The sequence below is a fragment of the Erpetoichthys calabaricus genome, chromosome 12 (assembly GCF_900747795.2).
Source record: "Erpetoichthys calabaricus chromosome 12, fErpCal1.3, whole genome shotgun sequence".
Classification (NCBI taxonomy): Eukaryota; Metazoa; Chordata; class Cladistia; order Polypteriformes; family Polypteridae; genus Erpetoichthys; species Erpetoichthys calabaricus.
In genome coordinates, this window is record NC_041405.2 from 90,171,010 (window position 1) to 90,186,093 (window position 15,084).

At 39.9% G+C, this 15,084-nt stretch overlaps 1 protein-coding gene across 3 annotated transcripts in view; it reads right to left on the minus strand.

Annotated features, from left to right (window-relative positions):
* lnx2b (ligand of numb-protein X 2b) overlaps positions 1-15,084 on the minus strand; it is a 67,696-nt gene that overhangs the window by 9,221 nt on the left and 43,391 nt on the right. For all 3 annotated transcript variants that reach the window (XM_028815845.2, XM_028815846.2, XM_028815847.2), the window contains 2 exons: positions 14,458-14,613; positions 4,330-4,504 (listed from right to left, as the gene is read on the minus strand). In XM_028815845.2, coding sequence (XP_028671678.1) covers positions 4,330-4,504; positions 14,458-14,613 — 331 coding nt within the window. The remainder of the gene's footprint in view (positions 1-4,329; positions 4,505-14,457; positions 14,614-15,084) is intronic.

Sequence of the window (15,084 nt, forward strand, 5' to 3'; positions counted from 1 at the left end):
ATAGGACATGCACCAATAAAAAGATGTGTACCTCAAAACCCTGACTGAAACACATAAGCAAGCTGCTCACAAATGTTATGGCACAGTGAACATCTCCTTTTCCAGGAACACCAGCATTGTGGGAAAGTAACTTCAGATGGGTCATCATGTGTTTTTGCTCCTCTTCAACACCTAACTGAAAATCTCCCTTTCAACATTTTCCCAAAAGGGAAAAAATGTTCTTTGCATACACCGCATATCCAAGTACCCGGTTTACTGACCTCATTTATATACTTAGTGCAAAACAGGTGTCCGTGTGATCTACAGCAGTGCCTTTTTGGTGTCACAATCCACTTTTACTCATGTAAGTGTCTTTACAACTCGCCAAGGTTCCAGCTTAGTGAACGGGCCACGAATATCAGAGCTTTAATCATGGTGAATCGTGTGTGATCATTAGAGTTTGGTTTTCACCCCTTGGTGAATCAAGTGCGATTTTAGAGGGTTGAGCATGTTTGTTGGACCAGTGGTGGGCCACAGCCCACTCATAACCCATATCATGACTCACTACTGTTATAAACAATGGCAACTGGGGTGCAATCCAGTGGTTGAGAAACACTGATCAAGAGACTAGCTTTACAAGTAACGTAACGTGACTAGGGGTGGACATCTACTGTATGCTAACAGACATAGAAGATCTTGCTATCATTTTATGTTACAATAACAATAGCAATAAAAGTATTAAATGTCATAATGGGTAACCAGAAGCTCTTCCAAATTGACAAATGGCACATAATGAGGACATGGCTCATTCACTAAGGGGCTGTGTGTGGAGTGCCCACCACCTAACCCCTCTGCAGCAATTTTCAGTTCTTTAAGTCTATCCATCATTTCTGTACTACAGCCATGCAAATCCACAGTTAATCAGAGTTAGTGGAACGCTAATACAATCATGTTGTCTGGTGCAAGACTTCATTCATTGTGTCTACCAATATTTCTTTTCAGTAATTAATTAATTTTTTTCCCCTACTCCACTTAATTTATCTTAAAGCTTCATTTAACAAATAACTGATGTATTTTATTGTTTAGGGAAACAAGCAAAATATATATATATATATATATATATATATATATATATATATATATATATATATATATATATATATATATATATATATTAGTAGGAGGCACACAGGATGGACAGGCATCCCGGCAGGACGTTGGGAAAGTCCCTTACTCAGATGGGAGACCCTGAGCAAACAGAAAGGTGTCCCGACCGATGTGTACCTAATACCTTCCCTTGTTGCAGGGAGAAATTTAATTTTCCCAGGTGTTAGATGGTAGCAGCCCACTATATTGGCACCCGTTCGGGAACCAGCAGGGAATGAAGGGAGTTGTAGTCCAGCAACACAGCCCTGCTGGGGTATGTGGGTGTCGCAAGGGGGTGCTGCAAGGAGTTGCACTCCCCAATTTATGGGACATCTGTAAGAATCAGAAGTACTTCCATCGGGTAATGGCCCTGGCACTGGAAGTACTCCTGCGTCCTCAATAAAAGGGACTGCACTTCCTCATCTAGGCAAGTCGGAGCCGCGAGGGAGATGAGCAACACTCAACTGGAGGGGGGCAGTGCAGTGGTGACAGGAAAGGAACTGTAAGTAGGATTGATTTCTGGAGAAAAGAAAATCTGTGTTTGTGCTACTTTGGAGGTATTTTATAATGAACCTTCCGTTATTTGAACCCGGGACTGTGCTGGTGTTTGGGGCTCGCTGGCGCCACTGTTTCCATTACAATATATATATATTATATACACAGGTGTTTCCCTGAATTCAAAAGTTTTTACAGGATGTGATGTAGCAACTAGCGACTAATGCTTCAGTCTTTTAACACCCATGAGTATATTATGAGAAAGTAGTGACATTGAATAGCAGCACTGCTATTTCACAGATCTGGAGAGTTGGGTTTGAATGCCAAGCCAGACAATGCCTATTTACAGTCTTCTTTGTGTCTTCATGGAGTTTCTCTCGATTCTTATCTAATAACAAAAGCACACATACTGGGTTAACTGGAGCCTATAAACTTTCTCCAATATGAGCAAATATTAGTATGTGCATCTGGCTTCCCACATAAAGTCGGTACCTGCCTTTCACCTAATCCTCCATGTAAACATGGTCCAAGTTCTCTTTCAAACTAGTTTCTTTTTTGAAATTTATCTTTGCTTTCAATTAAAATTTTTTTAATTAAAGGAACAGCCTCAACTCAAAATTCTGTTTCTGGAATTTCCAATAGAATACTTTTTCAGTTCTCAATGAAATTCTGAGAGAGGCTGTATACCCTTAACTGCAAAGATGACTATTCATTCTCCAAAATTTATGATGGACCTGATGCAAAAACAACAGTTTAATTTTTGCGTAAGCACCAATCAGTTAAACTTGAAATACAAATGAAATGGTACAGCTAAAACATTTTTAACCATTGTTGATTTTCCAGTGGCACGGTGGTGCAGTGGGTAGCGCTGCTGCCTCGCAGTTAGGAGACCTGGGTTCGCTTCCCAGGTCCACCCTGCGTGGAGTTTGCATGTTCTCCCCGTGTCTGCGTGGGTTTCCTCCGGGTACTCCAGATTCCTCCCACAGTCCAAAGACATGCAGGTTAGGTGCATTGGCGATCCTAAATTGTCCCTAGTGTGTGCTTGGTGTGTGGGTGTGTGTGTGCCCTGCGGTGGGCTGGTGCCCTGCCCGGGGTTTGTTCCCTGCCTTGCACCCAGTGTTGGCTGGGATTGACTCCCCGTGACACTGTAGTTAAGATATAGCGAGTTGGATAATGGATGGATTGATAGTCTTTCTATGTAATACAAATGTACACCTATGACACGGTGGATGGTTCATAAACAAAGTATTACCAATTTGATAAAGTCAATTTTGATAACTGGTTACTCAGGTGTAGAAAAAAAAAAAAAAAAGTTTCCAAAATTGACTCTAGCAGTTCTAGAAATGTGCCATTCTTATACTTTAGAATCAGTTCAAAAGCCACTTTTATCCTTTTGTGGTTAACTCAACAGCACTACTTTAGCCAAAGAAAATCCCTCAAACATATGTTTTTCCCTAATTTGCACATTTCAGTGCAGGGTTGGATTAGGACCAGAGTCTATCTCAGCAGTTTTGGGTACAAAACAGAAATCAGTCTTGGACAAGACACCAGTCAGTTACTGTCTGCATTCATACAAACGCCCACACTCAAGTCATACGAGGACTATAACATGGAAAATTATATCCTTCAAATCACCATATACATTTTTTGTTAATAAATTTCAAGCTATATTTTGTAGTGCATGATTTACAGTGTACTGGGCATTACTGCAAAATGAGTTCAAAAACTATTAAGAGTACAGTTAAATCAGTAACAGCAAGGAAGTAAACATGTAGGTTATACCAAATATATTGAAATTTATTAAAAATTACAATGTTACAATATATTGTATTATATGTGGCGATCTTCTGGTAGTAAAGGAAAAAATAAAATAATCTTCAGTTTGCTTATATTTAAAGCCTTGAATAATATTTATTACTTGAGTAGTTTATAAGCATTAATATTTTCAGGTATTTTGAAAGCTTAATGCTTCAGGGACAAGGCGTAGAATTTCACAGCCTTAAACCTCATGAGGCTTTACAAGCTTTTATCATGCAAAAAATAAATAAATAAATAAAAGACAATGTAAATAAAAAAATATTATTGTATAACCTTGACGCTACTATTTTAGATGCAGAGAACATTCTAAAAATCACCAAAATGTAGTCTTTGACACCATATATTCTAGGAGTCTTAAAAATAATACAAATATTTTCTTTATAAATTAAGAGTACATGTTCCTACAATGAAAAATCTCTGAAGTTTTTTAAAGGTGCAAAAGTCTGGGAAAAAGCTGTGAACAACTGGAATAGCAAAAAAGCTAAGTTACAAGAGAAAGCCATGGCACAAAATGATCTATTTCGATATCAAAAAAACATCTGATGACAGTTTGGAGAGGTGTAGCCTTTCATTCATTCCATTTTACTTAAAGTTCCACCATTTACTCCCCACTGCTCCACTTGTAGCAGGTTAGACAAGTTTGATGCAATGTGTTGCTTCTTTGTGAACAATAAGTCATCTATCTTGTGTATCACCCCAACGGCCAAAGCATTTTTTCAGATAATATACACAGCAAACAAATTCAAAAACAACATACAGTAACATTCTCCAAAAAGCCAGAACAGAATACTTTAAAAGGTGGGGTACTTGGTCCGCATTTCTAGACTGAGGTATGCAGATTTAGTGTAGCTCACAGTCTACAACAATTTCATCTTTCTGCCACTACTTTACCTGGTTTGATCCTTCCATCCCGATACAGACAACCAACTGGCTGGATGCTTGTTATGTATATAGGAAGGTGGTTTTTGCCATCACGGCCCCCTGATATAGTTATTCCGAGTGACATACGAGGGTCTTTTTTCAGACTGACCACCTTTGGCTGACTGTAGGGGAAACCTGGTAGATCCTAATAAAGAAAAAAAATAAATAAAAAGTAACTTGTTAGAGCTGCATAATACTCATGTTTACTTTTTTCAATATATTTTAATATTATGCATAATGCCTCACGATCCTGGCCTGGATTAGTAGGGATGGGAAGAGGGATAGATAAACTGCATATATGCATGTCCACACAGTATGCATTCATTGGACATACAGTATGTAAGGTATACTTTTTGTCATTATACATTCAAATACTTTACTGATTGTTACTTTAGTTATACTTCTGATTTCAAACTAAAGAAGATGAACACTGACAGCAATTAATTTGATATCTGCACTCACTGTTCCTCACTTTGATAGCAAAACCCACCAATACCTGCTTATGCTGCTCTCGCTTAGATCCATTACTACCAGTCTTCATTTAAAAATCCAGAGCCAAAAACAAGCATGGCTATCCTTCCTTCCAAAAAAATAGATATAATCTTCACTCAGGGGCAGCAGAGTGCTCGAAGATGATGACTTGCACCTCCAGGAGCTCACATTAAAATCCTACTACATGTGATGGCTGCAAGGATTTTTATGATCAGTCTCTCCACATACTTTGGTTTTCTCTCACCTCCCAAAGAGATGTAGATTGTTAAATCTGAGCAAGTCTGGATGTGCACAGAAGTTGATTCTGTAATGGACAAGTTTTTTACCATGAATTCGTCCCTACCTGATGCTTTAGGAATATGGTCCAATACCTTGCAAACCCTTAAGTTAAAAATCAGATTGAGAAACATGATGGAGGGATGTAATCAAAAGATTCTAGTGGAAAGCACTGTAATTACAATACTATCAAGGTCAAGAGTAAAGTTATTTGCCTAAAAGCTCATCTTAAGCATTACTAGTAAAGGCAGTGTGGCCTAGTAGCTGGGCCACTGACTTTAAAGAAGGTTGCGGGTCAATCTATTTTGCTGACATACAGTAAGACCCTGAAAGAGTCTGTGAAGAAGACAAAACAGCCAAAAAACAACTCTACTATGACTCTGCACTTGTATAGCTCTTTGGTTGATATCTGCTAGAGAAATGCAATACATTGGTTTGCTTGTACTGGAGTACACACTGAATTACAAGTGCTTGGGTTTGGTTATATACAGTGTATCATAGGAGGATCTGCCTAGTTTGGGTATAAACTGTATCATCTAACTAGCTAGCAAAGCACTGAAGTGAGTCCTCTGGTGGGGCACTCAGGAGTTAACCCTCTCAGTTTTACTGGGCAACCAAGTAAAGGCAGCACAAATAAAGCAGCTAGTAGCTAATAAGGCTAGAAAGACTACAGACCAGATAGGGGTGTTTAGCAAGCAGATTAGTTCAACCATTGTAGATAGAGATCACTTTGCTCCAGACGCATTCCAAAGCTAGCAGACATTTGATTAATTTAAAGAATTTGCAAAAAAAATCAGGAAGAGGCTGCAGACATTTAAGCTGTACAGGTTATGAAAACTCTTCCAGGCAGCAGGGTGGAGCTTAAGGTGTGGGGTGGAGGTGGAAGCTCAAAGCAGACACAGGATGGAGGATCAAACTCAGCAGGCAAACACAAACAACAACCAACTTTGATCCCCTGCCAGCCTCACACCAAATCGACGCCCTTTTGATCAAGAGCAAGTAGAGTGACACCAAGGCCCTTTTATCTTGGATTCTGCCGCCTTCTGGCCTGAATCATTCTGCACTACAGCAGACTGCCTCTTTGTAGGAACAAACTTTTGACAAGCTTCTATTGTGGCCTGGCGTCTCCAAATTCCTCCCTGGAAAGACAGCACCAGCATATTATTTACGAAAGAAGTGAGTGAATCCCATGTGGTGTTTAAGAGACCAACAGGGTAGAATGGAAGAGGTAAACATTTACAGAAATGCCCAAATGAATCAAAAGTGACATGAAAAGGAAGTTGGGATTGTGTTGTTTTAATTAGTTGGTGAGAAGTGTGGCCTACCATCTAAGGTGTTGGAATGAAAACCACAAGGATACTTGGTCAGTTCTTGCTTGTACTACATAGCGTGTTGACTTATTATACTGTAAATATTTTACAAGTATTTTTAAAAAGAATCCTCCCTTTCACTTCAAATGAAACTGGTTATGGTACCTAGGTTAAAACATAAAAGAGCTCTTAAAGCATGGTTTGAGGGCTACCAGTATAAGCTAAAAGGGCTATACATTTATTTGGAGGATCAAGATCAAGCATTAATATTACCCCCTTTCCATAGTCACAATATGACAGCCTCACAGATTCAGAAAAGAAAAAAAAATCTGATGCAACCAAATGATCTAAAGTATAGTTATGACACCATAAGAAACACACTTTGTTTTTATTACTAACAAAGCAGCACCAGCAGAGACGTCATTTACAAGGACTAGGTAGAGAAGAATGCAGTAGCTTTTTCTGATAATACAAAACTCACAATTTAGGGCTAGCAAAACAAGACTGTCATGTTTGGAAGGAGTTGAGTGCAATGTAGTGTTGTTGGATTTTTAAAATCTGACCTTGTAATTGTAAACTGTTTTACTTTAACTGTATTTCTAATTAGACTCCTTATCATAAAAATATTAATTGGGTACTTCAATTTTCTGCCACATGTACAGTATGAAATTGGGATACTTTGATCTCTTTCTTCACTTACAATCCACTCTTGTGTGCACAAATGCCTTTGACATTGATGCCAACCAATGCATTTTGGATTTTCAAGCGGTCTATATTTAATAATAAGTATTTTAATTTGTTTTGAATTGCACCCATTAAGCATCATTCAAAGCCAATGGAGTGGGGGGCCAAGGTGAAGTCATCCAAGCTGAGAGAACAATCTACCAGTTTACTGATGTGCAGAAGGAATGGTGTCTTGCTTAGAAACATCCTCTTCTGAAAAAAAGATACTGGTGGCAAAAAAAAAAAAAAACTAAGCAAACTAAGTCCAAGCAAACCAGCTTCATTGGACATGTATGTCACAGCGCAAAGAATACAATGAAAGCATGTGTATATTTTACAAGGATGACAAGCTAGGCTACATTTGACAAATGCCTTAATTTATGATTTTATTAATACAAAAATAGATCTGTGGTCTCATCCTTAACACTCTCTAGAGCCTTCTATTCATCACCATTCTTGCATTGTGCAAAGAGTTTGAATTTTTTTTTTTGAGTTTTAGTTTTGATACATTTGGTCTGGAGGTTTATTACATAGAGAATAGCTCATGTTATATTCAGCATTGGATGGATTTTTGCTATTCAAACACCTGAACCCTTATAACTAACCTTTCCAAAACACATATTATGCAAACAGTCAACAGCAACAAAGAAGATCCAAAGCTTTCCCCTATCGGGCAGTTCATGTAATCTTTGCCAGGGTCATTCCTCCTGAATATTACAAGTAGATCATTATCAGCCCATTAGGTAGCTGCAAGTGTAAACCAGAATTGAGTTGTGTGCTCTTTAGGAGTCAGCATGGGGTTCCTGGTGTGGGACTATGTGGTTGTAGACTTTCATTGATTTATAACATACAAGGCTGTTGTCATGATAGAAGGTCTGTTTCATTACAAGGCAGTCTGCTTACTTTACGTTTGGAATGAGCATTCTAAATTTAGAAAAATTATGAAAACTGACTTATTTTAAGAGTGAAGTGAACTGATAAAATTTTCTCCTTATGTCTTCTTGCTTTTATCTAGAAAAAATGTACATAAATTAAACAATTAATTGATATAACTGAAATTGATGCTATTGGTGGCAAAGGTTTTAGCACTGATCTCTTGCAGCTTTGGAGGATCAGAGCTCAACTGCTGGCCCAGTTACTGTCTGTGTGAGATGCCGTTTCTGGGCATATATACTGTATATGTCAAGTTACTGTGGAACCTCGGGTCACGACCGTAATTCGTTACAAAACTCTGGTCGCAACTCGATTTGGTCGTGACCCGAAGTAATTTCCCCCATAGGATTGTATGTAAATATAATTAATCCGTTCCGGACCGTACGAGCTGTATGTAAATATATATACTCTCTCGCGCTCTTGCACTCTCTCTCTTGCGCGCGCGCTCTTGCACTCACTCACTCACTCTCTCTCTCGCGCTCATGCACACATAGACGTACTCACTCACGCTTGCTCTCTCTCGCTCTTGTGCGCACACACACACACACACACACACACACACACTCTCTCTCGCGCTCTTGCACTCTCTCTCTTGCGCGCGCGCTCTTGCACTCACTCACTCACTCTCTCTCGCGCTCATGCACACATAGACGTACTCACTCACGCTTGCTCTCTCTCGCTCTTGCGCGCACACACACACACACACACACACTCTCTCTCTCGCGCTCTTGTACTCTCTCTCTCTCGCGCTGCACAGGGAGAGACTGAACACGTGTGGAAATCATCGGCACGTACGAACCGGAAGGGAAACCCAGAGTGTGTGGTCGTGAACAGATGCAAAAGTTTGGCAAACTTTTTGGTCACAACCCGATTTGTACGTGGTCCAAGACGTTCGTGACCCGAGGTTCCACTGTATTTGACAATGCTGAATTGGCCTGGTATAATAAGTGAGTGTATGACTGTGCCCTGTGATAAAAACCGATAGGCTATACTGGCTATGTTGGTGATGAGGTGGGTCCATCTCTGGATAGGACATGGAAGCCTAGAACAGTGTATCCCCGGGGTACTCAATAGGCGGACTCCGGTCCGCATCCGGACCCAAATACGGTTAAATCTGGACCGACGCCAAAACAAACATGCAAATTTAATCATAATCCAAATGAGTTCTCAATGAAGTGCGCAATTGTGATTCCGCGCGATATATCTTTGAGGTTTCTACTCGGTTTGGTTGCTTCATCTATGTCCAATCACAGCAGCTGTAACAGTATCGTCATAGCAACGTTCCCACTACTCCCCGCCTCCCCCCCAATACTCGCTCGCTCGCTCATTCACGGCAGCCAGATTTATGTACCGGTCACGTGCTCTGGGTCAGGCCGGTGAACAGGCAGTCTCATCACTCGCAGGCAGTGCAAATTTCGATAACTGAATTTTTTTTTTGCTGACTGAAAGTGAAGATGGCTGGCTCATGACAGTACATTGATAAGAAAAGAAAAGTTGATTTTGAAAACCGCGAATTTAAGAGTGAGTGGACAGAAAAATATGCGTTTGTGCTCCCCGTGGGAAGCAGAAAACCAATGTGTTTAATCTGCAACGAGACGGTAGCAATAATCAAAAGTGGTAATGTGAAACGCCATTATGAAACCAAGCATGCACATTTCGAACAAAATTACCCTCAGAACTCAGAGGTAAAGACCATAAAAATAAACCAGCTGAAATCATCATATGAAGCTACAAGCAGTGTAATAGTTAGATCAGCCACACAACAGGAGCGGGCAACAGAAGCCTCACTAAGAGTAGCATGGGTCCTGGGAAAAAACAAGAAACCCTTCTCTGATGCTGAAGTAGTCAAAGAGTGTATGAGTGAAGTGGTGACTGCTCTGTTTGAAGGGACTCAAAAGGATGAAATAATCCAGAAAATAAACCAAATACCCTGTTCTGATTCCACTGCTGCAAGACGAGCTGAAATATACGCTGATGATTTGCTTGAACAACGTAGTTCTGCTATAAAAAAAGCCAAATTCATTTCATTGGCTGTGGATGAATCCACAGATATCACGGACAATGCACAACTCATGGTCTTTGTCAGATTTTTTGATGAAGAAAAGGGAGAATTTCATGAAGATGTTTTGGGTCTCACAAACCTCCATGGACACACAAGGGGGGATGATATCTATGAAGCAGTGACACAGATGCTTAGAGACAGAGCGATAGACCTGAAGCATGTTGTTTCCATTGCTACTGATGGCGCACCATGTATGATTGGGAAAGAGAGGGGATCAGTGTCACGCTTGAGAACTCACCACCCTGACCTCATGGCATACCACTGCATAATTCACCAGATGGTTTTGTGTGCCAGCCTTGGAGAAAGGTACTCAGAAGTCATGACAACAGTCATGAAACTAGTCAATTATCTGAGAGCATCCTCTGCTTTGCAACATCGTTTATTGCGCTCATTTCTAATAGAGGTGAATGCAACATTTGATGATTTGCTCCTTCACAACAATGTCCAGTGGCTTAGTAAAGGCAAGGTACTGGAGCGTTTTTGGGCACTGCGGAAAGAGCTGGAGACATTTCTGTTGGATCAGAAGAGTGCAAAAGCCAAACCGTTTGTGGATTTCATGAAGAATGACGAGAAAATGGAAATTGTTGCTTTTCTAACGGACATTACTTCCCATCTTAATGACCTTAATTTGAAGCTCCAAGGCAAAAAAAGCACAGTGTGTGACCTCATGTTAGCTGTCCGTGCTTTCCAGAGGAAGCTGGAGGTGTTCAAATGTGACTTACAGCAGGACCTGCTTCACTTCCCAAGACTTTTGGATCAGACTGCAGGAAAACATCACCATCACAATTATGCTGAATTCCTGGACAAGCTGATTAAAAATTTCCAAACTCGCTTTGAAGATTTCCCTTTGGGAAAACAAGTCTTGCTGTGCATCGAAAATCCATTTCTTGTCAAAAATATTGCAGAATTCTCAAATGAAGCCACAAAAGTCTTCCAATGGGCCAGTGCTGCTTCTCTGCAAACAGAGTTAATTGAGCTACAAGAAAACCTAGCACTGCAGGAATCTCACTGTGACCTTGTCACCTTCTGGACAAAGATGGTTACTGCGGCAGGTGTTCCTCTCCTGCAGAAGATGGCCCTTCAAATTCTTACAATGTTTCCCTCAACGTACTGCTGTGAATCTGCCTTTTCCACTATGAACATGGTGAAAAACACATACCGCAACACCCTCACCAATGAACATTTACATCAGTGCCTCCGCCTTGCCCTCACACCTTTTATGCCCAAGTTCAAACAACTGGTGGCACAAAGAAGGTGTCACACTAAAAGGCCTACCATGTCATTTTTTTGTGTATAGTTCTAAAGTTTGGGGATTGCCTTTTTTTGGAGTTCTCTATTTGGAATTTGACCGTCACTTTTCCGGACCTCAGACTGAATGGAAATTTAGTAAGTGGACCTTTCAAATTTATATTTGAGTAGCCCTGGTGTATCCAAAAAAAAAAAAAAAAAAAAGGTTTATATAAAAATAGACAGATGTGTCTTATACAATAGTAATGTTTGGTTTCATTAATTCAAATACTAATCTTATTTTTCTTGGGATCTTTTCCATCTGGATTTTTCCTTTTCCAAGGTTACCACAGTGGAGGTGTGTCCTGTTTCTTTTATCTTTTCACATAACGACGTACTCAGAAAACTAATGCACAGTTCTATCCGTAAAGGCCAATGGTGGAGCAAGGCTTTTAAACTCAAAGGGGTAAGCTCATTAGTTGGCCCCACGCCTTTAAGCACGCACACTTATGTTGATGTTGCCTTTTTTTTTTTTTTTTTGGATCTCGGTTGTAGACCCCTCTGTTTTTTTTTGTGACATTTGTAAACCCGTCATCTGGGTGGAGCCCGGGGTGAGCACCATTCCTCTGCCCACAAAGGCTCTGCCACTGACTGAGGATGAATAATTTTATTCTGACCACTTAGTGGCTAATGCTCATGTGATCATTTAGGGCCAATCCACATATCATGTTGGGATTAGACAAATTAGTTCAGAGGGGTACCTTTAAGTAGAAAGTTATGATAGTGATCAGTTGGCCTTGGTTTTGGTACTTGTGACTGTTCATTGCAATAAACAGACAGACTCTAAACACTATGCAGAGAAAGGGTCATAAAGAGACTGTAGTTATATGATCTCAGTTACTTGAGCAGAGCTTAGATACTCTAAATGGCTAAAAAGTTCAAGAAATCAAAAGTAATGTCACTCAAACACTTGGCTATACAGGAGCTGTGGAACTAGTTTAAAGACAGACTCATGGTAGCCACTTACAAAAGGTTCTGTTACAATAAAACCCTGTGGCAACTTTGGCCCCAGGTGGACTCAGTGGAGTAAGCAGGTGGCAGATTTTCTGTACGCCACAACTGCTACAGCTGCCATTTTTCACATTGGCAATTCAAGCTGTGTGGCAACTCCTCCTCCTCGTCATCTAGCAAGCATTCAATGCGATACCACTAGAGTTTAAAGCCGGGGTCATTAAGTGGAGAACTCACATACAGTATAGTAATCTGTTTGATCTGATCCATGAGGGAGATCAATTGTGAAAAGTACTTGCACTTCCAGTCATGATACACTAATGATTCTACACTTAATTCCTTACCTGGTCTTGCATATATTGTATGCTTACACCATATATTTATATTGTTAATCTGGTACTTTTGCATGTTTATTAATTTTGTTTATTACCATTGCTTTCTCTAGAAATGCATATCTGCTGCCCTATGTTATTAGACTGTGTATTGCATTAGTGATGCATGTTTGATATTTCTGCAGCAAAAGCATTTCACTGTATGGTTTAATTTCAATAAAATTAACCGAATTACTCAACTAAGATATGTATTTGAGTTGGCATTGGCAGATATCTGGCTTAAGGATCTGGGCTGGTAACTCGAAGGTTGCCGGTTCAAACCCTGGCCGTGAAAGAAGGAATGCTACTCTGTTGCTCCAGGGGCACTCTGCAAATAGGTCACCCAGTGCTCTGACCCCAAAACTCTCCTTGTGTCGCTGGAGAGTACAGTGAGGTTTGCGAAAAATTACAAATTCCCAATACAAGAAATCACATATGGTGAATAAAGGATTAAAATATATATTTTATATATACATACACAAACACACAGTAACTACTTGGTAGACAGAGAAAGCACTGCAATGTTGCTTAATCTCTATAAATGGAACTCATGCCAGTGACATTAAATTCAAGAAGTCTATTTTGATTATAATAATTCTTTGCATTTATATAGCGCTTTTCTCACTACTCAAAGCGCTCAGCAATTGCAGGTTAAGGGCCTTGCTCAAGGGCCCAACAGAGCTGAGTCTCTATTGGCATTTACGGGATTCGAACCGGCAACCTTCCGATTGTCAGTGCAGATCCCTAGCCTCAGAGCCACCACTCCGCCATTATGTGGTGACCATCTGATTTCAGGCCATAACTTTATGCAGAGAAGAATGTAGTTAAAGCATCGCCAGGCACTTTAATAGCTCCAAATACCTTTCTTTTGTGCAAATTATAATAAGGACATTGGAACACAAACCACGTGCAAAAGTGGCTGACAGTGTTCAATATGACTTAGAAACTATGATCCATGAAGAGGTACCCATATGTGGGCAAAATTTAAAGAAACAGCCATTTAATGACACATATATGAGGAGCTTATGAAAAGAAAAAAACTACAAAATACAAGTGTTTAAAAAGCAACAACAGAAATAATTAGCACTGAAGTCATTTCTCCCCCATTTTTTATATGGGGAAGTACACAAATGTCAGTTTCTGACCTTTGATGTAATCATAATTGCAAGTGCCATCAGTGAAGCAGCATAAAAAAGGTGATTCTGAGGCATGTGGGTAAAATGTTACAGCAAGTAGTGTTAGTGGAAAATGCCCAAAGACTTTCATTATGTGACTCCAAGATTAAGCTCCAGTTTTTGTCCTAATCTACCCAGGTTCACACATTCCAAACCAAATCATGTTAAACTAGAAGGAAGATGAAACACAGGACCAGACAAAAAATTAATAATTCATCACTAAGGAAGACATCAGATTAAAGCAGACATAGGAAGTGTTTGATAAAGGAATGAGTGGCCAGCTCCAAACATGCCACCCTTGGCATAGGCTACGCAGATGTGGACTCAATAATTAGGACACTTTAAATGGTAAATGCATGCCTCTTTCCTATGATAAGCCAAACCATTTGTCAAGTGAAATGACACCCTTTGATGGTTTCCCTGAAAACTCAAAAATTACACATATAGAAGCATCCTCTTGTAGCACTGGATTAAATACTGAGGCAGTAAGGCTGCACATCTTTAAGGGATTTACTTACCTTTTGCAAGGCAGGGTGACGGTGGTAGTGTGTTATCTCATCTCTCCTGTTGACACGGCTAGGCTGGTCACCATTCTGACTTCCATCTTTCCTCTCCTCTCTCAAAGTTGAATCCTCTTGTCTCATCACTACAAAGTTCACTCTGGCTTCACTGGACTATGAGAAAACAAAGTCAGGTTTTTAATCACTCTGTATACCTCATTCTATTGAATAACTAAAAACTATTTTGCGGTAGTTATAAACTGAAGATACTAGGGAAAGGACATGTAGGCAAGGACTCAAATATTCAGCTACCCTAATCTCTTCTGCTTAGAATACACAATACTGCACCACTGTTCTTTATTTTTGATAGACAGGCTTACATCCTTAGCACATTTGGAAAAGCCGGCCATAAAGTGGGGGGGCTGCACATTCAGAGTTTCATCCCACAGTCCAGGAATGCGCAGGTAAGGTGGATCATTCCTGCCTTTGTGTCCAATGCTTGCTAGGATAAGCTGCACTGAATTAAGTGAGTTCCAAAAATGAATTTTAAAAAGTGCTGAACTACTTTATTACTTTTAAGGTCTTTATTAGAAAGCTGTTTGGAGAAATGTTGGTGTACAAATTAAAATGCTTATAAAATTATTT